At 49.0% G+C, this 23,900-nt stretch overlaps 1 protein-coding gene across 1 annotated transcript in view; it reads left to right on the top strand.

Annotated features, from left to right (window-relative positions):
* Positions 1–23,460, top strand: part of PLPP4 (phospholipid phosphatase 4) — a 115,683-nt gene extending 92,223 nt beyond the window's left edge. The window contains exons 6-7 of the mRNA XM_012739176.3: positions 12,033–12,203; positions 22,886–23,460. Of these exons, the coding sequence (XP_012594630.1) occupies positions 12,033–12,203; positions 22,886–23,085 (371 nt within the window). The 3' untranslated portion in view covers positions 23,086–23,460. The remainder of the gene's footprint in view (positions 1–12,032; positions 12,204–22,885) is intronic.
* Positions 23,461–23,900: the final 440 nt, after the last annotated feature.

Genomic DNA, 23,900 nt, shown 5'->3' with positions numbered 1-23,900 from the left:
AACTGAGTCCAAGGTTCCCACCCCATCCCCAACAGTTCCTTTGACCAATTAGCAGTGTCTGCAAAGGTCATGGGAGATGAAAATGCAACATATTTGCTTTCCCAAATTTAAAACGGCCCTCCCGACTTTGCAGAATCCACAATTCTCACATGAATGTGAAATACAACTTTTTGAATTCAGATGTTCTAAGTAACGGAGGAGACAGTCTTCGCAAATGTCAAATGAGTGAGGTTTCCTTGGGGTGTGTGAGGTGGGCATGGCTGGACTTTGGTGATGAGGAATTTATCATCAGAAAAACCAGAATGTGGGAGAAGCTTGAAAAGCCATCTCATCAGCTGCCTAGTCACTTGGGGGTTCTGAGACTGGCATGTCCTGCACTTTTCTTTGGTACCCAAAACAATGGCCCAGCTTAGCTCAGAACAGTAGCTTGAAGTCAGTTTGCTTCCCCTTTTCCACATATGCAATACTTAAGATTTGACAGGGCCACGTGGCCAGCAGCCATCACAGACCGTCCCTGCTGGTGAGCGTTTGAGCCAGATGGGTGAGGGGTAGCCGATCTTCCCGGTGTAACGCCTGTTTGCAGTCCCTTCCTGTGCAGGCTGAGGTCCCCGATCAAGGCAGCTAGAGGCAAGTTACAAGGGCTGCTTTCCCTTAACAAATCCTAAGGCAGGTGGCATTACATCTCATAAAGGGTAGGAGGAATGGAGGCCAGGTTTTTAGAAGACAGCAAGGCTGTACCAGTCATCAAGACTCCGAGGACTTCTGAAGTCCATGAGCCCCAAGGAGCGCATAATCAGATGAGCACATTGGGCAGATCCGTGGCTACTGCCCTTCTGCTGGTCTCTCAAACATGTGCATTACTATTCACATCTCACCATCACATTTGTGCTCTTGCTGAGTCCTTTGGAGCTAACCTAAAATCATTTTTCATTAAAATATTTATCTTTATCTGAATCCTGCCTGTGTTCTTATCAGCTCCCCTAAGGGTATTTTGGAAAAAGGCGATCTCTCCCTTTTGAAGGCTCCTTCTTGTGTTTATGTTTTAGATCTTCGTTGGCGTAGCATCAAGGCTGAAAAAGGGAAGAGCTGTCCTGGGGAGTCCCGAGGATTTAGACCTTCTGTAGATGAGGATGCTCTGACATGCAACACTACTTTGTGTGTTCCTGACTGTTCTTAGCTTTCTCTAGGGCAAGGGCTAACATGATGATTCCTCATGGGCGTTTTTCATCAAGCAGTGTGGGGTGGGTGGGGGAGCCAGAGGTGGCCTCTGTCGTTTGAAGGTCCCTAAGCCTCCCCTGCAGAGGCTTCCCCTCCTTGTAACTGCCTCTTCCCAGGATCGTTGCCTCCAGTGGGTCTGCATCTAGACAGCCACCTTCTCCCCCACCCGTTCTCTCCCTACCGCTTGCTCTTCTCTGCTCTTCTTGCACATCGTGCCTGAGTTGGTTCTTGTTTTCAGAACAAAATCCTCTTTGAAGACACGAAGTGAGGTTACACAAGGAGTTTACAGTCTGCTTTTTTCTGTTTGCATTTCCTGCCTCTGGCATTTGCTTTCAGAGCAATTATGAGCTTCTGGGCTCCTTTCCCTGCTCCCCGTTGCCTGTTCTCAAACAAGGCTGCACAGCCCCTTCCGTCCTGAGGTGGAAATCTCATCTAGCACAGGTTGCTCAGGTGTCAAAACAGGGGACCTTGGCCTGGTGCCGGAGTACTTAATAGGGTCCAGTTATGTTTGTGGAATGAATAGATGGTCGCTGTCGTTACTGACACGTTCGTTCAGGCATCACGTTCCTGCTGGGGCGTGAAAGCAGACAGGCAGTGAGCACACTGCAGCTGCCCCGATGCTAGGAGCCGCTGTGATTTTAGCTCCATTAAAAGAGAATCACAGATTCTGAGGGGCTGCATTAAACCTAGGTAAATAATTTGAACTTGCTGAGCTTCCATTTCCAATCCATAAAATGGCCTGATGACCAGGTCATCGTGTTGTCCCGGGGAAGGAGAGAGGCAGGTCATGAACGCTTCAAGCACAGCGCCTGGCAGGTGGCGGCCCTCAGCCCCGGTCGCCACATGTCCTTCTGCTGGAACACTCCTGGTGCCAGCTGCACCCGGCAGTTCCCTCCTTCTCAAGTTCAGTGACTCGCTGCCCCACCTGCCCATTCCTCAGACCCTCGGACTCTCCTACTGCTTCCCTGGTTATAACTTTACCTTATCTCCGAGCTCTGAGGGCGTCTCGCCATGTTCCTTGGAGTCTGGCCCAGCTTGCTGACAAGTAGCCGCTGTCCCTGGAGAACAGAGGGGCCCCTGTTCTGAGGGCCCCAGGAGGATTCTGGAACCGTCCCTGTAGGAGGGGCCTGGGGAAGAGCGTGTGTGTGTGTGTGAGAGAGAGAGAGAGAGAGAATGGGAGAGGGGAAGAGAGGTGGGGGGGAGAGAGACTGTGTAGATGTCGGGAGGGTGGCACGTGGTAGAGAAGAATTCGGTGCAGGCCCCAGCTCACCCGAGTCTCATACGTTATTTGGCACCAGTGCAATTCCAAGCCTGACTCCAACCCTTCTCCCCCTCTGTTAGCTGCATCCCTGCTTTCTTCTTTTGCAAAACCTTTCCTAAACATCAGGTCTTCCTCTATTTATTCAGTGTGTGCGTTCATTGAGCATGGCAGCAAGTACAGGCACAGGGATGCAGCCTCTGCCCTCACAGAGCTTGGAATCTACTGAAAGAGAGACAGATTCTGGACAATCACATGAATAAAAATAGTGGCAGTGAATGCTATGAGTAGCAGGTGCAAAGTGCAATAAAAGCCTGTTATACCTACTGGTGGGGCCAGGGAGGTCCCCTGAGGAAGTGATGTTTAGACTGAGACTTGGAGAACATGCAGGAGTTAGCTAGGCAGAAAAGGGACGCCCATCACCCTGTTCCCACAGAGCCCCCAAGAGCACCCGTCGTCTGGTCCAGTGATCATGTTATCCTGCTGTCGCTTCATGGCATTGGTTTGTGGGTGCTCTTGTGTTTGTCGAGCTCCAGTGACGTGCCTGGCACTGTGCATGGTGTCGGGCATATAATGGCATCAGGCACACAGACAAGGCCCTGGTCCCTGGAGCTCACACCCTTGTTATCTTTGGATACACGTTTGCTCTGTTTCCTCTTCCACATTGTCAGATTGACGTGGTGCAGATAGCATGGTTTTGAGAAAGAGCGTAACAAAGAAAAAGCAGAGGGAAAGGAAGGAGATTAGACCTTCACCAAGGGCCTAGTGGTACCAGGCACTTTGTCCAGCGTATGGTGGACGCTCCGTCATGCTGCTCCGTGGGACAGCTTTGGCCTGTCCATTTTACCCGTGGCAAGGCTGCGTTTCAGATGTTGAGAACCTGGCTCTAGGCCACACAGATGGGAGCCAGGGTGCTGTATACCCAGCCCCACCCGGCTGTGCTACAGAAGCATGTCCCACCGTGGGTCATTCCCCACTCCACCTCTGACAAGCTGTAGGTTCTCAATTCATTTCACATTTCTGGGGCTGTATCCACCAAGTCTGCTTGGCTATCTGGCCTCCTTCAGTGGGCTGAGATGGTTCTCTCTGTCCCTCTGGGTAGGACAGTCAGTGGTATAGGTGTCAACAGCCCCAGGCTCAGCCTGCCTCCCCCAGGGTGCTCAGGGTCCACTCGATCTCCTTCATCCTAGCAGATAGCTTTCAGCATCTCTCCAGCATGCCAATTCCTGCTAAATCTTCAGGTCGCTAGTACTAGAGTGTTAATTCTACCTGAGGCTGTCCACCACTCTGACCATGCCTGGAATCACAGTCAACCGTACTGCAGAGTTGGAGGAATTTAACCCTCTGGATCCCAGATAACTGAGGTTATCATAAACCCTCTGTTTGTCCTCCAGGCTCCAGACATACTCCTTCATGGAGCTTCTCATGTCATTCCAGTTTTCCTTCCCTAACAAAGCTCCTCTCAGGCACGAACTGAATCTTATGCACATTTCTATCACCAGGGTCCAGCAAAGTTCCTGGCTTAGAGAGGTCATTAATAAATAGGTGTGATAGAATGAAGGAATGAATGGCAATAGCATATCATTGGGCTCAGCCCTTCCTTCATTTGACACGTGTTTATGAGCCACCTATTATGTGCCAGTCAGTGTGTGAAATTCTGGTATAGGTCCTACTATCATGGTGCTTATCTCATGGGACCTGTGTCTATCTAGCTATACATGTGCAAAGAAAAGGACTTATGTATAGATGCTTAAGTATAGACCCAAATCCTTTCTTTTAAATTATTGATGAATTAATTGAATAGTTGAACTGATTGATACTTTTAATATTCTTGAATTACAGTCATTGCAATGAACTCTTACCCTTAAAAGAAATATTAAAGAAATTATTGGTGTGAGATTCAGAAGATTTCAAGGATTTTGAGAATTCTTTTCCTTTCAACAAAGATAGACTTTTTTTCCTTCCAACAAAGATAGACTACTAATATAGGTTGTTTCCTACATTAGAGTAAAACCATTTCATTGTTAATGGATTGGGAAAAAAGTGAGATTTTTAAAAGAATCACTGTGGGTATTAAGTTGAGTCTGTTATGTAGTTTTCATCAAAATTTTCCCTTGAAACTCTAGGGCTGGTTGGGTAGCTCAATCACATGTTAATGATTTTCTGCCAGTCATTTCATGAGGAATTAGTAACTGTCTTGCCTTAAGCTCTGTTTGAATGGTTTAGGTTATAAATGTACTATGGACCTACCTTCTCTATGAAAGTTACAACAATCATTTGTTCTTTTTTGAAAATGAAAGCTCTTAATGGTTTAGTATATTAATGAATATAGTTTGTCATGAAAAAGAAAACAGAATGAGTATTTTAGCTAGGCTGAAACTATGCATTGAGAAACTATAAAATTGAAACTATTAATATAAATTAAGAAACTAGTCATATTAAAGGATTTGGGGCCACAGGACACTAAATTAGGTCCCAACATAATGAACTTGTTTCTGAGGAATGCCAGGAGACAACCTGTGTGAGGGTCACCTGGTGCCGGGGCAGCCTCCGGGCCAGCTGGCCCGCTCATCTAAAGCTTCAGGCTTCCCGCGGAGTGAGCTGGGAAAGACACCTGCCCTGACTCATTGCACCGGGTCTTCAGGGTTGTTCATTTCACCGACTAACATCTCCCGAGAGCCTCGGGGGCTGCAGAGTTGTGAGAGCCAGAGAACCTGGCCCTAGAATCCTCTGTACATGCATGTGCGGTTATATAAGCCAGGGGCTGCGGACCACAGAAGCAGACCTTTGAAAACTTCTCTTTCAGAATGGAGCTTTCCAGGAGCGAGGCTGTGCACAGCAGTGGCTGCTGCAGGGCCGATGTTGAGCGAGTGGCCACTCTGTGCCAAGCCCCGTGCTGTGCACAGTGTCTCATTCACTAATCCTCACAGCAACTTCGTGAGTCCAGTGCTACTCACCCTGTCATGCAGATGAGGAAACTGAGGCCCCAGGAGGTGAACTCACCAGGACCCAGCGGCAGAGCTGTGCACAAAAACCACACCGTGCTCGGTCTTTCTCACAAGCCACACTCTTCAACAACACACAGCACTCCCTGCTGTTGAAGGGATAATCTAGTCCCCAAATCACCTGCATAATTCAATCTGGGGTTGCTATTGTTTTAAATAAAATCACCCCCCAAACATATTAAGTGATTGTTTCTCTAGTGTGGAGAGGAGGGACGGATGGATGGTGTAATTTTAAGCTCGAACTTAGAGGTCCATTGCAACGGCAGACTGTCGGTGCTGGAAAGCAGGGGTCGCGTGGGGTCCCAGATGGGCAGCCCCAGACCCCACTCTGCTGGCTCGCAGATGAGTCCTGTTTGGTTGCCACTGTATTCGTTTTTGATTAATTGTTAACATTTAAAAATGGAGACATAGGCCGGGCACGGTGGCTCACACCTGTAATCCTAGCACTCTGGGAGGCCGAGGCGGGCAGATTGCTCGAGGTCAGGAGTTTGAAACCAGCCTGAGCAAGAGCGAGACCCCGTCTCTACTATAAATAGAAAGAAATTAATTGGCCAACTAATATATGGATTGGCAGTATATATATTGGCTGGGCATGGTGGCACATGCCTGTAGTCCCAGCTACTCGGGAGGCTGAGGCAATAGGATTGCTTGAGCCCAGGAGTTTGAGGTTGCTGTAAGCTAGGGTGATGCCACGGCACTTACTCTAGCCTGGGCAGCAAAGCAAGACTCTGTCCCCCCCCCAAAATTAATTAATTAAATAAATAAATAAAAATGGAGACATTTCTCATAAACATAGGATTGCTCCCATCTGTTGGAAGATCGAAACTGATGGGGACACAGAGCCTGCACTTCCACGTGGCAGACCCCAGCTGGCACGAAGGCAGGGCTGCATCTTTACGGAGGTGAATTCTCTCTCGTGTACCCCAGTCAGTCCTCACCACCCCCAGTTGTCTCCCGACAGTGGGGCCAGGTGTTAGTTGCCATTTGTCATCACCAATGAGCCATTGATCTTTTTCAGACAGCAAAGTTTGCCTTGCATATGGGTGCTTAGCTGCACTGAAGCCCAGAGAGAGAAAGCAACTTGCCCAAGACAGAATAAGATGACAAGCTAGATACCCAGCCCCCAGCCCCCAGTCCCCAGCCCCACACTCCTGCCGCTAAGCATTTATGGGCACTAACCAGGCAGGCTTGTCTCCTGCATCCTTGGTTTCAGGTGGTCTTGTGGAGATGCACTTACATCCTCTGCAAAACCCCCTTCAACGTGAAGATTTATTCAACCCGCTGATGTTGCTCATCTCTCAGAAAAGATAATACCAACTCTTGGAGAATCATAAAATGGAAAATTCGTAGAGATGGCCTCATCAGAACCCAGTTGTGTCTTCAGTGCCAGGAATGATCTGTTTGTCTGGGGAAATGTATTATAATTAGCAAAAGTGAAAAGTACAACATAAAAAGCAGGGTCTGCCTCCCTGATTCTTACCTCATTTATTTTTTAACAGATTTTTGTTTTATGGTGCCAATTTGTTCACTTCTTGCAATCATTAGGGTCCAGAGATTTTCCACTTGGTTTAAAAGTCAACTGGGGATGAAGGGAAACTCACATTATTGCACCGAAGCTGGCTCCGGAAACAGAACTTGCTTTGCAAGGGCAAGGCGAGAGTCGTGAACCTGCGGTGATTCATCTGGCTGGAAAGAAGAATCAGTGATTCTTTTTCAGTGTCTCCAGGCAAGCAGATGTCCTGTTCACAGGACACACCTGGCGTCACCTCCCGCACTGGCTCCTTTTATTGTGATGCTTTGCTTGTCACTCTCATTGACAACAGCCAAGTGTGCATCTCAAGGGCCAGAAACAGGGTGGGGCAGAGGCAGCCATCATCTGTCATCTTCTTCCGAGTTTAAAGCATCTTTGCTTTTCACAGCCAGATCAACATATAAATATGTATAACCAGCTGCTTCCATCCACAAAAACCTATAGGCTTTAGAAACAAGGGGCATATGCTCGTTGCACGGAGCATTGTGCCTGCATCCCTTCCATCAGTAGTAAAGAGGTGTGTGTGTGTGTGTGTGTGTGTGTGTGTGTGTGTGTGTGTGTGTGTGTGTTTCAAACTCCAGAGAGCAAACGAACCCATTGGGTCCCTAGGACAGGTAGACTCAGGATCCTCTCACCCCACCAGCTTGGGAGCTTTCTACTCATTCTATTGTTGGTCATGTTAGCAAGATATGAATATATTTATCCTATCTTATAATCACCATCTTCCAAAATGTTCAATGGCCTGTGTATATACTCACATCCCAGTTTTGGTTCTTAAGCTGGATGCTAGGACTGCGTTTAAAAGGGAGGGACAGACATTCACTTGGAACGAATGTCGTCTAACTCATTCCACACTAGGATAAAAGGTTGCGTACTCCACTCCCACCCCCTATCCCCCTTAGTGTCTCAACTGCATGTTTTCTTTGAGAAGAGAATAAGATGTTGGATGGCTAGAGTTGGAGAGCATGGCAGCCTTCCCATTTCCTTTTTTCCCAGTGGAACTTGAATCTGCGCCTTGATAGTTTAGAATCCTGGGATCTCAGAGCAGGATGGCTTACGGGAGATTACATCCTGGTCCCCAACCCCTTAGCTCAACAGAGGAGGTGACAGAGAAACTATGCCATCATATTAATTCCATGCTGCTTGGTAAAGTCTAAGTTTTACTTGGGTAATTATTAGAAAAGCAGGAGTGTAAGGGGCCAGTGATCTTTCAGCTCAGGCATGTCTCCTGGGCCAGAGGGAATCGCCTCCGAAGTCTTGTGTCAAAGGACATTATGTCGGTTCAATAACTGTATAAATATAAGGGAGAAAGTGACAAGCATAAGGTTTCCTATGGAATTGGAGCCTGATTGTGTCACCTAGAAAAGTAAGGGCACACAATGATGCTTTAAAAATATTATCCAAAGGCTCAATGGCATGTGTCAAGGAAGACTGGCTGCTGCCAGGTGCCCGTGGGATCTAGGCTGTTGCACTCAGCCTTTAAAAATGCCTTGGAATCCCTTCTTCTAAGAAGAAGGGTCTTCAACATTTTGGAGGGGTCACAGTGTGGGTCCTGGCTCAGCTTGGGAGAGAGTGCATTTTACTTGCTCTCCAAAGAATGAGTCAAAGTCCGTGGTGCCAAGCTGGCCAACTGAGGCGAAGAACTCAGGTGAAGGCCCAGGATCTCACCTGAAACCACCTGCCCAAGGCCTTGACAGTGGAGGGTTTCTAGAGTCCCTTCCCTTCTCCACGCCCTGAAGGTACCCAGAGGTGCAGGTGGTATTGGCTGCTGAGCTCATGACTCATCTGCCTTAAAGTCTCCAAGTCATTTTTTTATGGGGACACAAAAAATTTCTGCTCAGCCCCTACCCTATGTTCATTGACTTTTTTTTTTCTGTTTCTTTCCCTGAGAGATGCCAATTTGGCAACACCAAGGGCCGCCTCTCCTCTGAGTCAAATCTTGGAGACTTTCATCCATAACCCTCCAAAGCCCCAGGGCAGTTCTTTTGTGCTTCCCACACTTAGTGTAATTAGGCGGATAGACTTGCTAAGCCATCCGATCTGAATAAAGTCCATTATTCCTGCTGCAGGAGCCCAGGATGGGGCCAGTACCAATGGGAGCCAGCTCTCTAGCCTGCCTCCCTGACCCGGATACCTCAAGGGAGAATGCAAATGAATAGAAGGAACAGAGCAAAGTGGATGAGGATGGAAATTAAGAGGCTGTTGTGCTCGCTAGGATAGTGGCCAAATGGGGCTGCTTTGGAACACCATGTAAATCACTTAATGCCCTTCCATCACAGCATCTAGAGCAGGGCTGGGCAATGCAGTTTCTCACATATTCTTACTTTAAGCAGAATACTTTATATATTTGGCACTGCTTTGCTGTTTGAGTGCTAATTATTTTTCAGAAGTGTTTCAGTGCACACACCACTCGCCCTTGCATTTCCTTACTTTTGCTTCATTTTTATACCTGGGATAAACCTGGTTTAATATTCAGTTTAAAAAAGAAAAAAAAAAAACCAGTAACTTTGTTTAATCTGGTTTCTGAAAATGTTCTACTTTGGTTGAAGTTTGTGTTCATAACTGAGATCCCTTTGGAGAAGGTTTATTACTTCAGAGGTAATTTGGAAAAGCTACAGGTTGTTCGTTGTTATACCCTCTAGCCATAATTACCTTGAACCTACAATTTAGGGTCCTGCTTTATTCACTTAATTGTGTCTTAAGTATTGTCCGTGTTGCTATGTGATCACAATAGTTTTCATGGTTGCATCATAGTCCATCGAATGGAAACGCCACAGTTTGCTAATCTGTGCCTCTGTGCTGCCCACTTTCAGTTTTTCCATAATTATAAATAACTGAGCAGCACATCTATATTTCCCTCATATTTTGTGTTATTTCCTTAAGATAGACTCTTTGAGATTCCTGTTAGAGACGATGAATGTGTTTTAGACCAGGGCTTCTCAGACTGCAGTGTGTACACAGATCACTCTGTGGAATGCAGACTCTTAACTCAGTAGGTCCCGGCTGGGCCTGAGAATCTGCATTTGTGACAACTTCCATGTGTTGCACAGGCTGCGGCTTGGGCTTTGCTCAGACTCTTAAGGTTGCTAATGTACTGGCATCTAGGGTACTTATAAGACCCGTTTTACCAAGCACCTAGGAGCTCAGCCCCCTAGGGGGTGTGCTCTAATCAAGAGGAAAGCTTTAATTCGACTGGTGTCCAGAGAAGGCACAAGGTTTAGCATCTCCCTGCAACAAAAGCCTCTAAGCTCAGTCGTGGCTGCCATTAGAGTCACCTTGGGGAGTTCACACACACACACACACACACACACACACACACACATGCACACACACACACACGCATGCACACATGCACACACATGCATGCCTGCCAGGTCCCACTCTGACACTGCAGAGTGACTCTCAGTGGGGCCTGGCTCCCAGTATCATTTAAAGCTTCCCAGGTATGAAAGATAACTCCCTGAGTTAAAGATACTCCCTGAGTAGCCAGAGTTGAGGACCATTGCTCTAAGCCCGCAGAAAACCCACCTTAAATCTCACTGAGTTCCAACTGTGTTTTAAAGCTGGTTGGGTAACAAGTTTTGGGGTTATATATGCTATACCCACCTTCCACACTTTAGACGGTGGATTTAGCACAGCCAGGGGTTGTCTTTGCAATTCCAAAGAAGCTGTCACCATCATTTCTGTGAGAAAACAAGGTGTTAGCCATCCCCGGTGTCTCCGTCAGACCTGCCCCTCCACCGCGGTCGCTGGTCCCATCTCAGCGAGCGGCACCCTTGTACTTCCCGTCTCCCCAAGCCCAAAACCTGGGGCTCATCCCAGCCCGTCACTTTCCCACACCCTTCAAATCTAAGCAGTCCTCACAACCTCTTATTCTACATGCACTTTTAGTTTTGAGGAACGTCACACGCCATGCTGCACATAGGAACGTGCACATTACCTGTGAGCACGGTTATGTCCTTCAGCTAGACACTGAGACTCTTGACGTGGGAGATAGTATCTGATGCATCTTCATCCCCCGTGTTAGGGCATGAAGTCTGTACAGGGGTGAGAAGGAATTTTCAGACAGAGTTGAGCATAGAAAGAAGCACAAAGTTTATTTACTCTCTCTGGGGGAGAGAGAGGTCACAGCTCCAGAAAATAAAGAAAGGCGCTGCCCTGAGGCCAAATGGCTGTGACTATTAGGGCAGGCGGGGTGGGGGCATTTGTGACCATAGCCCCATTAGCAGAAGAGACAGCTGAGAAACTGCAGTGTTGGCTCCTTCTGTTTTTCACAGAGTAGATGGATAACAGAAATTAACTTCTTCTTTCCTCTCCATAGTGGGAGGCATCTGGTACCATCTCTGTTCTTGAAAAAGTGTGTGGGGAGTTTGCACTCCTCCTGTCCACCCCGGAATTTCTTTAAGGCTGTTTAAACAATATTCAGAAAAACCTTTTTTATGGGCAGTGAATTTTTGATGACAGTCCATCAGATAGTCTATTCTTTTTCCCCCCTCTCCTGGAAACTCTTTTCCCTTTTGGAATATGAATTTATCAGTTCTGGTGAATGTTAATGAAGATTTGTGCCCTTTTTTGTTTGTTCAGTTTCCTTTAATTGCTAGGTAAATACCTCTGTAAAAGAGATACTTGTGTTACCAACCTCAGGGACAAAGTTCATGTTAATCTAAGTGGCTGTCAGTTAGAAATTTATTTTTCTTGTTAGCTTGTTAGCAAGACTGTTCTTTCACCCCACACCTGGCACACTGCCTGTCTAGCGCAAAGGAGATGCCCATTCAATCACTGTCGAATGAATGAAATAGAATAGGTTTTGCTCACGTGCAAGTCTGGAAGATCATTCTCATCGTTGAAAGGTTCATACAAGCGTGGTTCTAGCAAGAGCACAGATTGCCTAGATGGTGTCTGGTGCCAACCTGGGCTTGGCCTTGGGGCTGTGCAGGATGGCAGACGGGACGCCCAGGACACCCCGAGTCCCTGCCACTCACCACCTGCGAGAGTAACACCTGCTGTTTCTCTTTGGCAGTTGCCTTTTCGGGCCTTGGCTTCACGACGTTCTACTTGGCGGGCAAGCTGCACTGCTTCACCGAGAGCGGGCGGGGGAAGAGCTGGCGGCTGTGTGCCGCCATCCTGCCCTTGTACTGCGCCATGATGATCGCCCTGTCCCGCATGTGCGACTACAAGCATCACTGGCAAGGTGAGTCCCTGCCCAGGCCTCACGGTGGTCCACCCCTCTCCTCCAGGGACACACATAGGAATGTGCTGATGGGGCGGGGGTGGGGGGTGGCGTGGAGTAAGTGCCGATCGTCAGAAACCAGAGTAGGTTTAATGACAGAGCGGATACAATTTTGAAGCAAATATGCCTGTTCGAGTGAGCTCTGGCCTTCACGCTGCCCTTCCTGGGGGTAGAGCTGGAGCTCTTCTTCCTCCCTCACGTTCCAGGAGACGTTGCTCGAGTCCTGCCAGGTGTCAGGCCCTTCAGCTTAGCGTCACCCTTGGCCTCAGACCCAAATGTGATTTTCCGGCTGGACCACTTCCCTCCTTCCTCAGACTTGATGCCACGCAGCGTTTGGCTCCTTTCACATATCAAATCCAGGCTACAGGGACATATTTCTCACCATGGATGCTCTTCCAAAACATGTGTCCAGCCATGGATTGATTCCAGTAACAGTCCACATTCTGAGCCGCAGCTGCAAGACTAGGGCGATGCCTACCTACATGTATCACTCCTGGGATGCTTGTTAAAAATCAAAATAACGCAAAACAAGGGAGGAACTTGTTCCTGGAATATAACTAAGCATGCCATGTCTCTCTGCAGATGAATTGCAATTCACAATCTGCCTGAAAGGCAACCACCACCTGCAACAGCAAACAGGGAGCAGAGACAGGTGATGTTCACAGGACACGTGGCCTCTGGGCACAGCAGGGTCTAGGGCAGGGTTTCCCAGGGGCAATCTTGAGATCACCTTGATGAGGCCACCTGGAGCTAGGAATTGGACTCCCTGGGGGTGGGTCTGGGGTGGTGGCCGGGAATCTTCAAGATCAACAAGCAAGCCTGTCATTGCTGACGAAGTCTGGGGAGTGCTGGCGAAGTCTGGGGAGTGCTGGCGAAGTCTGGGGAGTGCTGGCGAAGTCTGGGGAGTGCTGGCGAAGTCTGGGGAGTGCTGGCGAAGAGCTTCACTGTCTGTCTCAACTTCAAATAAGCAAAGCAAATTCAATATGCCTAGATCCAGCTGCCCTGGCCGAGTGCCTTTCTGCTGTCATTTGTGACCCGGACCTCCTCTCCCTGCCCTCTTGTCCTGCTGCTGCAGGTCACTGTCCCCTTCCTGCCTGTTTCTGTCTTTGCAGCCAGCTACTTCGTGGGACTGCCCTCTTCTCGCCTCTTCCAGGGGTTCGTGCAGTGGTAGCGAGGCAGAGGTGAGGGGTGCTCCTCACTCCGCCCCATCTTCTCCAAGGCCTCCTGCTCCCCACATCGCCACCCTGTCCCCACCCTGCCCCCTCCTGGAGCTCATGCTCTGGGTGTCCTGTGCCCCAGCGGGGCTTTGGGCTGGAGGGTGAGGGTGCAGGGAAGGAGGTGCTGACGCAGGGTTTGGACAGGGGGATGCAGCAAGCGCCGGGCTGACCAAGGTCTGAGGCCCTCCTGAGCCCTTCCTTGCTCTCTGTTTTTACCAATGGCTTTGAAGAAGTTCTGGATCATACGAAGCCATATCCCAAGAGGGAAGGATGGAGAGAGTTGCTGAGCCCACAGCACCAAGGGCATGTGTAGTGTCCCCAGGGAACTGGGAATATTTTCTTACAGAATCGCTATTGCCCATCGGGTTAGGACATTTCCCCGTGAAGAATGTTATGTGCTAAATGGCCTTTGATGGTCGGCTCCTCATGAATGCCCTGTGAACCAGTTTCCTCTCTGAGCACGGGAACAATAATCCCCCAACATTTCATGAGCTGTTTCATAGATTGAATGAAGTCAAGGCTCTGAACGTACTTTGTAAATGGAAATGTCCTGCACAAATGCAAATTGGCGTCGTTGTTGTTCACTGTGTCATTTTAAAGAAAGGATGTGTTGTGTTTCCCAAACAACTGACTTGGAGGCAGACATATTTTTGCAACGGGATCTGTGAGCTATGAATTTGTAAGCTATGAATGCTGGGTTTTCACTTGTATTCAACCACTTTGGATTTGGGGGATGGTTGAAGGTTTCAGAATTGAATAAATGTTTCCTTTATCTTGGAAGCCGGTAAGAACCTTGGCATAGTGCTTGTACCGCAAACCCAAGGCGTGAGGTTGGCCATTCTTGAGCACTCGCTGCCCCTAACCTGCTGTGTCTCTCATTCCCTAGCGGTGGCTGTGCGGTGTGGCCATGGAGAGAGGATGCAGAATCACAGCTCTTGGCTGTGAGGTGGGGGATGGTGGATTTGAGGGGACGGTGGATTCGAGATGCAGCTGGCGTGCTCACGGGCTGCTGGCAAGGGGAGCTTCAGAACCATCCTACCCGACAGGCACAGAAAGGACGTTGAGCAGCGTAGGGAGAATGTTAATGCTCTGTGGGCTGACAGGAAGGCAGAGCAAGGGAATGCATGTTCAGTGGTGTTTAGTTAGAGCCATATTTGGAAATTAAACTGAAACCATGTCATGGTAGACTTCTGCAGCCAAAACCGAGCGTGCATCAGTTGGTCCAGGTCATTGGTATGGCCCAAGTACTAGTTCATTTCCGTCATTCTCTGCCTCCACGCATGCTCCTGTGGCTTCTGGTCAGCGGTGAAGGGACATGCTGTTTGCTCTGTCTCTGGAGGTGACAGCGGGCTCCCTCTGTCCCTCACGTCCCTGCATCTGGATTCGTGCTCTCCTCGTGTGACCTCAGGTTTGGGGGTGACCTGTTAGCCAACACTGGTTTCTCTAATGAAGGGCCCCTTTGGGCAGCCTTGGGCGCCTGAGTAGGGCTTCGTTGTAAGAAAGAGCATCTCCGTCTGGAGGTGATCTAGAAACACAGGGAAAGAAGCAGCCGTCTGTTCCCACCCGGGCTGAGGTGGGAAAGCGTCCCTGTCCGTCAGCCACACACCTCGTCTGACTGAAGTGTTCAGGATGGCCGTCATTGCAGTCATTGCCCGAGGGGCCGTGATGGGCCTGCGATTTGAAATGAACGTACATGTATCATAGCTACCAGCCTGCAGGAGAGCATCCGCGCTGCACGTGCTGGCGTTTGGGGGCTGGACTGTTGCATGTGCCACAAAAGACTGCTGGCCTCAAAATAGCCAGGCGGAGGCCGTTCCCTCTGGAGGAACCGCCTCTCTTCAAAGCCTGATGGCATTCGGGGTGCCCTCCTCTCTCTCGAGTAGTCCCCCCTCCCCTCCCCTCCCCTCTGTCTCTGTCTCTCTCTCTCTTACACACACACACACACACACACACACACACACACACACACACACACACGGCTGAGGGACACACACCGTTAACCAGACCTCCCTGGGGCTGTCAGAAGCAATCTCTAGATTTTCTAAATGAAGCGACTTAAAAAGGAGCCCCTGGAATTGTATCATTGTTCATGCCAACCCCCCAGCAGCCTTGGGTAGAACAGAGACGCAGATTTCTCCCTGCGGTATCGTGGCTCCCAAGTGAACTGATCTCGCCTCGCTTTCCCTCCCTCCGCAGGCAGCTGCTCTGTGTGGCGGGGCCAGCAGTCACCTTTGTCATCAGCTGCCAAACTCTGTCTGGGGACCTCTGAGCCTTGACTGCCCATGTGGGTCCACCCACCTCTGTGTTGGTGCCCAGGAGGGTGTGAGCCGCCTGCATCCCCAAGTCACCCTCCACCCGCCCTCCCCACCTTGGCCCAGTGATCATTCTCCATGGCTCGGATTATTGCAGAAGCCTCTGAACCAGTCTCCCTCCATCTTCCTTTATCCCTCACACCTTCAGAGCTGTGAGTGAGCACGTGTGGCTCTTACAAAAATCCTCCAGTAATTCCCCATTTCTTTTAGCATCAAAGCCCGCATCCTGCAGTGGCCCACAAGATCTGGTCCCTCAGTGCCTCTTTGATGTTATTCGTAAGCTACTTGTCCTCCTTTCTTCATGCTACCCCAACACATAGACTTCTTGCTGCTCCTTCAACAGGCCAGGCCCCTCCTACCTCAGGGCCTTTGCACAGGCTGCTTTTTGTGCCTGGAATGCTCTTCTCCAAGAGTGGGCATGGCATGTCCTCTCCCCCTCCTAATCTTGGTTCAGGTGTCTGTCACCTTCTTAGTCTTGTGATAACCAGTCCACTTAAACCGCAGTCCATCCTCGGCCCCCTCCCCCCCTTACTCATTTACTGCCTTCTAACAAACTAAGTAATTTATTATGCATTGGTTACTGTCCGTCCCCACCCGCTAGAGCAGGGGTCTGCAAACTTTCTAAAGGGTCGGAGAGTAAATATCTGAGGCTTTATGAGGCCATATGATCTCTGCTGCAACTACTCAGTGTGCCTGCAGTACCTGAAAGCAGCTAGAGTGATACGTAAATGAATAGGTTCAGAGTTTGATTTGCGCCTGCACGAGAATATAATCTCCACGTAGGCAGAGATTTTGGTCTCTTTTGTTGGCACTGCACACAGTAGGTGCTTGTGTTAGTTTCCTAAGGCTGCCATAGCAAAGTACCAAAAACTGGGTGGCTTAGAACAATAGAAACATATTGTCTCACAGCCCTGGAGGCTGGAAGTCTGAAATCAAGGTGCTGGCAGAGCCACTCTCCCTCCGAAACCTGTCAGGGAAGGCGCCTTCCTGCTCTGCCAGCTTCTTGAAGCCCCAGATGCTCCTTGGCTTGTGGCAGCATCATTCCAATCTCTGCCCCCATCTCCCTATGGAGAGGATGTGTGTTCACATCATCTTCCCTCTATGGGTGTCTGTCTCTGTGTCGAAATGTCTCCTTTTTATAAGGGCAGCAGTCCTATTGGATGCAGGCCCACACTAATCACCTCATTTTAACTTGATTACTTCTGCAAAAACCCTGTTTTCAAATAAGGTCACATTCTGAGGTCCTAGGGATTAGCACTTCAACATGTCTTTTGAAAGGACACAATTCAAGTCCTAACAGTGCTCCATAAATATGTGCTGAATGCATAAATGATTTTGACTAAAGAAAAGTTCCTTTTTAACTAAGTATCCTTTGCTCTCTATACTAATCTTACTATAATTAACCTTATTCTCTGCGAGTTCTTTCCTTTTAAAAACAAACCAAAAAAAATCACACTTTAACTAGTCATGCATTCATGTCTCTTGCGCCTGTGTGCTGAGGGACACGAATGCTGGAGGCGTAGTATTGAATAAAACAGACGTGGCCGTCACCCTTCCAGAGTGCAGCGTGCCAGGAAGGTTATGCATCTTTCCTGCTATGTAAGTTCCTTCGTAGAAATTCAAAGCCAGTAAAACAGGAAGCTTCGGTAGTAGTAGAATCACTGGAAAGGATAAAAAGAACAAAAAACATCTTGGAGTTGAGTTTCCCAGAGCTGATTTTTGCTGTAGTATCTTGGGTCATGGAGCCCAAGGCATACAAGGTCCCAAGTCAAGCCAGCTCAGTGAAGTTGGAGGTTGCCATGGCGACAGTGACTTCCTCTAGGGGATTTGGAAGCACTTCTTCAGAAGCCTTTCTGCTTATTTGTGCCAGAGCAGGTGAGCACATCCTGGTACCTTGGTATGCAAGACCGCCTGCGGTCCTTTCCTGTCCTTTGACCTATGAAATTGTGCCCATTTCATAGGTAAGGATTCAACCCAGGTTGCCTGAGTCAGAGTCACTCTCTCCACTTCCATGGGAGCTCATCTGCTGTTGGTCCCTCCCTTTTTTTTTTTTAAAGAACAGCTTTCTTTATAATTCTCAAACATAAAATTCTCCATTCAAAGTGTATAACTCCATAGTTTTTAAATATTCAGAGTTGGGCAACCACGATCACTATGTAATTCCAGAACATTTTCATCACCCCAAAGGAAACCTGTATCTATTAGCAGTTGCTCCTCATTCGCCCTCCCCCAGGCCCTGGCAACCACTGATCTGCTTTCTGTCCCTGTGGGTTCTCCTGTTCTGGACATTGCACACAAATGGAACCATACCGTAGGTGACCCTTTGTGGCTGGTGGTGTTGATTCTTTCTTGCATCTTGTAGACATTGTTTAGCTCATGTCAGGTCACCAAACATTTACTGAAAAGAAAGTGCTGAGCTCTGGGAAATGAGTATGTATGAGGCAGTGCAAGGCCCTAGGCATCGCCATCTGGTGGGGTGCTCGGCTTGGAAGTGGGATACAGCACCCAGTGGCTGATGTGAGGCAACAGGGTGCACAGGGGGTGGCCCAGAGAGGGACTGGGCCCTGATCCATGCTGAAGGTCCCACAGAGTCCCAAAGGGATGTGGAAGCGTTCTGCTCTGGCCCATGCCAGATGACTGGCCAGCTCAGGTCCTGACGTCTTACAGAGACACCACCCCTCTCTTAAAAGATGGGCCTTTGTTCAGCGCGGCAGCCTTGCCGAGTCCCGTCCTTCCTCGGCACCTTCGCACAGACCTTCCCCTCTGCCTGGGAGACTGCAGTGCCCTCCTCGCCTCCACCCTCCACTCCCCTGGTCAGGTCTGGCCCACCCTTCAGGTCTAGCCTGAGGGTCACGTCGGCAGACCCTGGTCCAGGCTAGGCCAGGTCCCTGTGCTGGGCAAGCTCACAGAGCCCTGCGTCTCTCCCTGGGGTGCTCATCACAGCTGCAGCTCACCCATAAAGCTGTCATTGCGAAGTGTCCGTCCCACCCCTGAGAACTGTGACCTCTGGGATGGCAGGGGCGTGTCTCATGCCCTGGGGCTGGCCATCCTGCCTGATACCTGATACACAGGCAAGTCTCACGCATTAAATGGACCATGTCAATGCTAAGTATTCCAGGGACACCGAGATCCATTTATCTCATACCTTTTAAGACCACCAGTTGTCTGCTACCCTATTTGGGGTGAAGTCGATTTCGAGTGGACTCTTCCCCAGCAAAGGCCTGTTTGCTCCCTGCCTGCTTTTCTGTTAACAGGATATGAGTATGATTTTATCAAAAGAGCAATAGCCCACTTGAGGCAATTGGTGACAAGTTCCTTCATGAAGTAAGTTATTTTGGGGATCTCGGTCACCACCTTGGTGATAAGCAAAGCCCTGAGATGACTTTGCTGAGAAGGTGGCTTGGGTAGACTTTTCACTGCCCTCGTTCCTTCTGATCACTCCCGTGGCCCCTGTGGTGCCACTTTGCACTCATTCCCTTAAATGAGAAGACAGAGTTGGCAGCAGTCACTGTTGCCATGCACGCTGCTACATCGGTAAGCCTGGGAAACATGGAGAGAACGGTTTGGTATGTTCTGGTCAATGCCCCACCTCATCAAGTGCTGCGTTACAGAGAATAGGATGTTGCGTGGTATTACTTGTAGGTTTTGCTCTTTGGTCTGTCCAATAGTCAGTGGCTCCAACGCAGATGTTGTGGATCAGTTTAGATGCTAATAAAAATAACACCCCATGGGCTGTTTCCTGGGGTGAGAGGAAAAACAAAACAATAGCGCAACTCTAAGACCTGGAACTAGGAAAAGCCCTGGCGCATTTTATAAGCTGGTGGCTAAGTGGAAGAGATTCTTCATGTGAGCAACTTCACTTAGTCATGTTCATTATTCATTGTGGCCCCATTCCAGAACTCATGGTGCACGTTGCTTTACAATTTCTTGGGTGACAAATGTTTTTTAAGTTCATTAAAAGCGTATTTAAAGTGCTGTGAACATACGGCCGTGCTAAAGAGGTGAGAACTGTAGCCTGCTGAGTTGCTGCATGAGAAGGATGGGGCTGGAGAGAGCCCCCAGCAGTGCTGGGGTGGGATATGAGAGGAATAGTATATGAATAGGAGTGACGGATACTGTTTTTAGGTCTTATTTTGACATGATGTATGATGGAATCTTTAGAAGTAATAAATTATTAAATTATCGTGACAACTTAAGAGGTGAATATTGAGAACGACATTACATTTGAGACATAGGGTAACTGAGGCTCAGAAGGATGAAGTGACTTGCCCTGGGGGTGAGGGCAGATGCTGGTGACCTTACCATGGCCCCAGGCACGTGCGCACGTCCAACAGCTCTGGTCTTGTGAGTGGCTCAGGATGGGTCTGCTGCATGAAGCCCGTGGCGTCCTGGTTTCACTGCTGTCACTAGACCATCCTGCCCTCCCCTCTGACCTGGGTGGATGCTCACCAGTCTGAGCAGACATTAATTAACATGTATCCCTCCCCTTCCGTCCAGATAGTGGCCACGCAGTCACACTGTGCCCAGCAGTTGTTTAGATTTGAGCTCCCATGGAGAAGCAGTGACTGCTATTCAGCCTCTCTCTTGGGCCAGTTAGAATGACTTTTGTTTCTAAGTGATGTTTTATCCCAACGATGGAAATGGTCTATTTTCTAGTTGTGCCCTGGCAGAGTTTCCAGATATTCTCAATGCACGGCTTCAGTAGGGTGACACAGGGGACCAAATCCCTGAAACACTCCTACCGAAGGCTTCCCAGCCACATGTGTTGGTTGACTGCTCCCGTGTTACTGATGAGGCAAAGGAGAGGACTGCAGTGAGGGGGGAGAAGACTGGGAGAGGGGACGGTTCCCCCAAGGACACGCAGGACGGCAACTGAATCTAGCCCCGAGTTACTGTGCGCCCGTTTCCCTCAATGGACTTAATTCCGCTGTGAACAAGGCCTTGGTCCAGGCCTTGAGGGAATCGATAGCCAGCCCTCATCGTTTTGAGTCTAGCATTAAGCATGAACCAGTTGCACGCTTTGTCATTATCTGCCACTCTGGTTGCACAGGGAGTGGGGGGGCCTATCAATGTGTGTATCTGGGAGACTTGGTCCTGTCTGGAGGTCAGGCGAGGCTTCATTGCACGGTGATGTTCGGTTGAGCTCTGAAATATAATAAAAGTTTATTGGGAAGGGGTTGAGGAGAAGGGATTCCCAGGAATGCAAGATCGGAACTGCACATGTGCAGCTTCAAAAGGGGAAGAAGCAGGTGCATTTGAGGAACAGAAAGGGAGACTGTGGCTTCGGTAGGATGAGGAGGGGGAGATGGCTGGGATGGCCGGCAGGGCCAAGGCTGCAGCCTTGAGTGACACAGGAGCTTGGCTATTCTCCAAGAGCAGTGGGAAGGAGTCAACCAGGCAGGAGAGTGGCCTCATCTATTAATATTTGCACTTAAAAGAACGTCACTAGCTGCTGTGTCCAGATTCCAGACGGCTAAGTCTGCGTGCACTCAAGGTTCATGCTGCCATCGCAGAGATGTCTAAAATAAAGGAGCTTTGCTTTTGTTTATACTTCTTTACCAGTTTTGCTGGTTTTGTAGACCAATAACATTACATGCACTAAATTACTATATTTATTTAAAAGAACTGAAAGCTATTTATTATAGAACTTTTTATGTTTTACTACCAGAAATGCTGAAGGTAGTTCCAATCCTATAAAAGATACTCAAATACAAAAATATTGTGCGTGTCCTCAAAAATTATTCTAATAGATCTAGATTGAGCCTGGATACCAAGAATCACAAAGCAACTGACAAGCATGATGTACCTGTCTAAACATTGAGCAGTTTGTTTTCTGGAAGGATACACTTCCTCGACAGCTACTTTATAATTTCACCTACAGGAGACACAGGAGAATTAGCTTGTGATTAAACCAAAGTGTCTACGCAGTGTGTTGCTTATTGGGAAGTGCTGGGAAACTTACCACCCTGAGCACCGATCGATCATTCAGGAAAACCCTTGCCCCTCACCTGCACCAGGTGGACACACCTTCTCCCCATGGGCCTGCTGCACTCTGAAGGCTGGGACCTCAGAGTGTCACGTGGTTGTGAAGCCTAGAATGAGCCAGCACAGCACCGTGGACCATCACAGCCACAGGATCAGGACACCAGGGTTCAAGCCCGATTCTTCTGGGGAAAATGGGCTGATGTGACCTGCTCGTAGGAAGTTTGTGCGATTCAGCAAGATAATAAATGTGAAAGTGGAAACCTCCTAATGGAGAATGACATGCAGCACCCTTAACAGTTCCAAATTTCTTGTGCTAGAGGAGGTTCTCCATTGTGCTGGGATGTTTTTGGCAAGAATGATCCATAGGCACAGTTTAAAGTGCTCACAGTTACACACTGAGGCTGCTGGGTGGGCTGCTTTCATGGGGTCTCTGTTGGGCACTGGCTGAACGTGCTCTTTGGCAAGGGCTGCTCTGGGGTGTCAGGCCTGTCCCCCCTGCAGATGCGCCCTCCTGCCTCATCTGCCCCTTCTTGTGAGAGCTATAGCTCGTTGGAGGGATTGGGCCTCTCCTGCCAGAGGTCTGCTGAGTTTGCCAACGCAGGCACATTGTAAAATGCTTTATTCATTTTGTGACTCAGAAGGTTTATTTCATCCCTGAGAAACCACTTTACCGCGAGGGGGAGACCAGCATGCCCGCTGGCTTTCTGCGGCACACCAGCTCCATCTCGGGACTCTGCACGGAGCTTGCTAAAGAGAAAGAAATTATGGCCCCGAGGATATTTCGATCCTAGAGATGTCTTGAATTTTTCCAGAATTTAGAATTGATTTTAAAAATCAGGAATACAAATCCAAGTTGAGGCAATGCTCAGATGTGAGTTAAAGAAATGAAGGGAAGAGAGAACCAAGTGCTCGTTTTTTAAAAAAATGTTTAAATGCTAGATGTGACGACAGTTTGCAGAGGCTCCAGGATTTATACCTCCAGCATTGGCTGTCTTTTTTTAAGTCTTTCAGGGGTTTTGTAAGCAAACGGGTTCCTGGAACAGGTGGGAAAAGTGCTTTCTGGGAAACATAACTGGCCACATTTGAATGACTAGTAACCATGTCTCCCGTTCTGCTGTTTCCTGCCTAGATTCCTTTGCGGGCGGAGTCATTGGCCTCATTTTTGCATACATCTGCTACAGACAGCACTACCCGCCTCTGGCCAACACGGCTTGCCATAAACCGTACGTCAGCCTCCGAGTCCCCACCTCGCTGAAGAAAGAGGAGAGGCCCACTGCCGACAGCGCGCCCAGCTTACCTCTGGAGGGGATCACCGAAGGCCCCGTATGACTAGTGTCCTGGGAGGACGGACGCTGAGCCCCAGGCACGCTCTTCCACCCTGATTCTGACGTCCTAACATGATAGCAAAGGTTTTCTGTAGTGTGTCTCTCATCAGTTGTTTCTCAAAGTTATCCTCCTCCTGCTTCCATTTCGCCCCTGGTATTCCTGCTACTTTCAATGTCTACTTTCAACATTCCTGCATCTGCAAGGGAAGGACACCAGGGACATTCTCTGAGAGACGTGTGGAAGGAGGTTGCAAGGGTGGGGTTGGGCAGCTCAGCCGATTCCTCTTTCTGAAACGTGTGCTGTAGTAGCCGCCGTCCTGTGTTTTCATGGTTGTATAAAACATAATAAAACCTCCCACCTGGAAGGCTTGGTGTCGGCTTCCGAGTGCAACAGATGTCATTCAGAGATGCAGTGGGTTTCACAGCTGCTGAGGCCCAAAGCCAGCTCTGTCTGTAGGTCATTCCAGGCGCTGAGCTCGGAAGACAGGCTGAGAAGCTTTCTGAGCCATCAGCTTCTCATGGCATTTGTCTCCGAAATGGATGTGAGACTCAGCGCTCCAGCCTTAACATCCCCAGGGCTTTTTGAATCGTTGAATCTAGAAGCAAATGAGATGAAGGACTTCATGCACAGACCTCCACCAAATGCAAGGAGCATAAAGGTGCATGAGTGCGTGTGCGGGGAGGTCACTGCAGCTGTCTGGGGGCTTTGGGCACAACAGCCACCCAACCTTCCAGCCTCGGTTTGGGAGCCAGTTTGGTAGCTCAGCCTCTTACAGTGAATTGTTTTGGGAGGAGGGCCTGCCTTGGCCCCTCTGTAGG

The sequence above is a fragment of the Microcebus murinus genome, chromosome 14 (assembly GCF_040939455.1).
Source record: "Microcebus murinus isolate Inina chromosome 14, M.murinus_Inina_mat1.0, whole genome shotgun sequence".
NCBI lineage: Eukaryota > Metazoa > Chordata > Mammalia > Primates > Cheirogaleidae > Microcebus > Microcebus murinus.
This window is presented reverse-complemented; position numbering and strand designations above follow the sequence as displayed.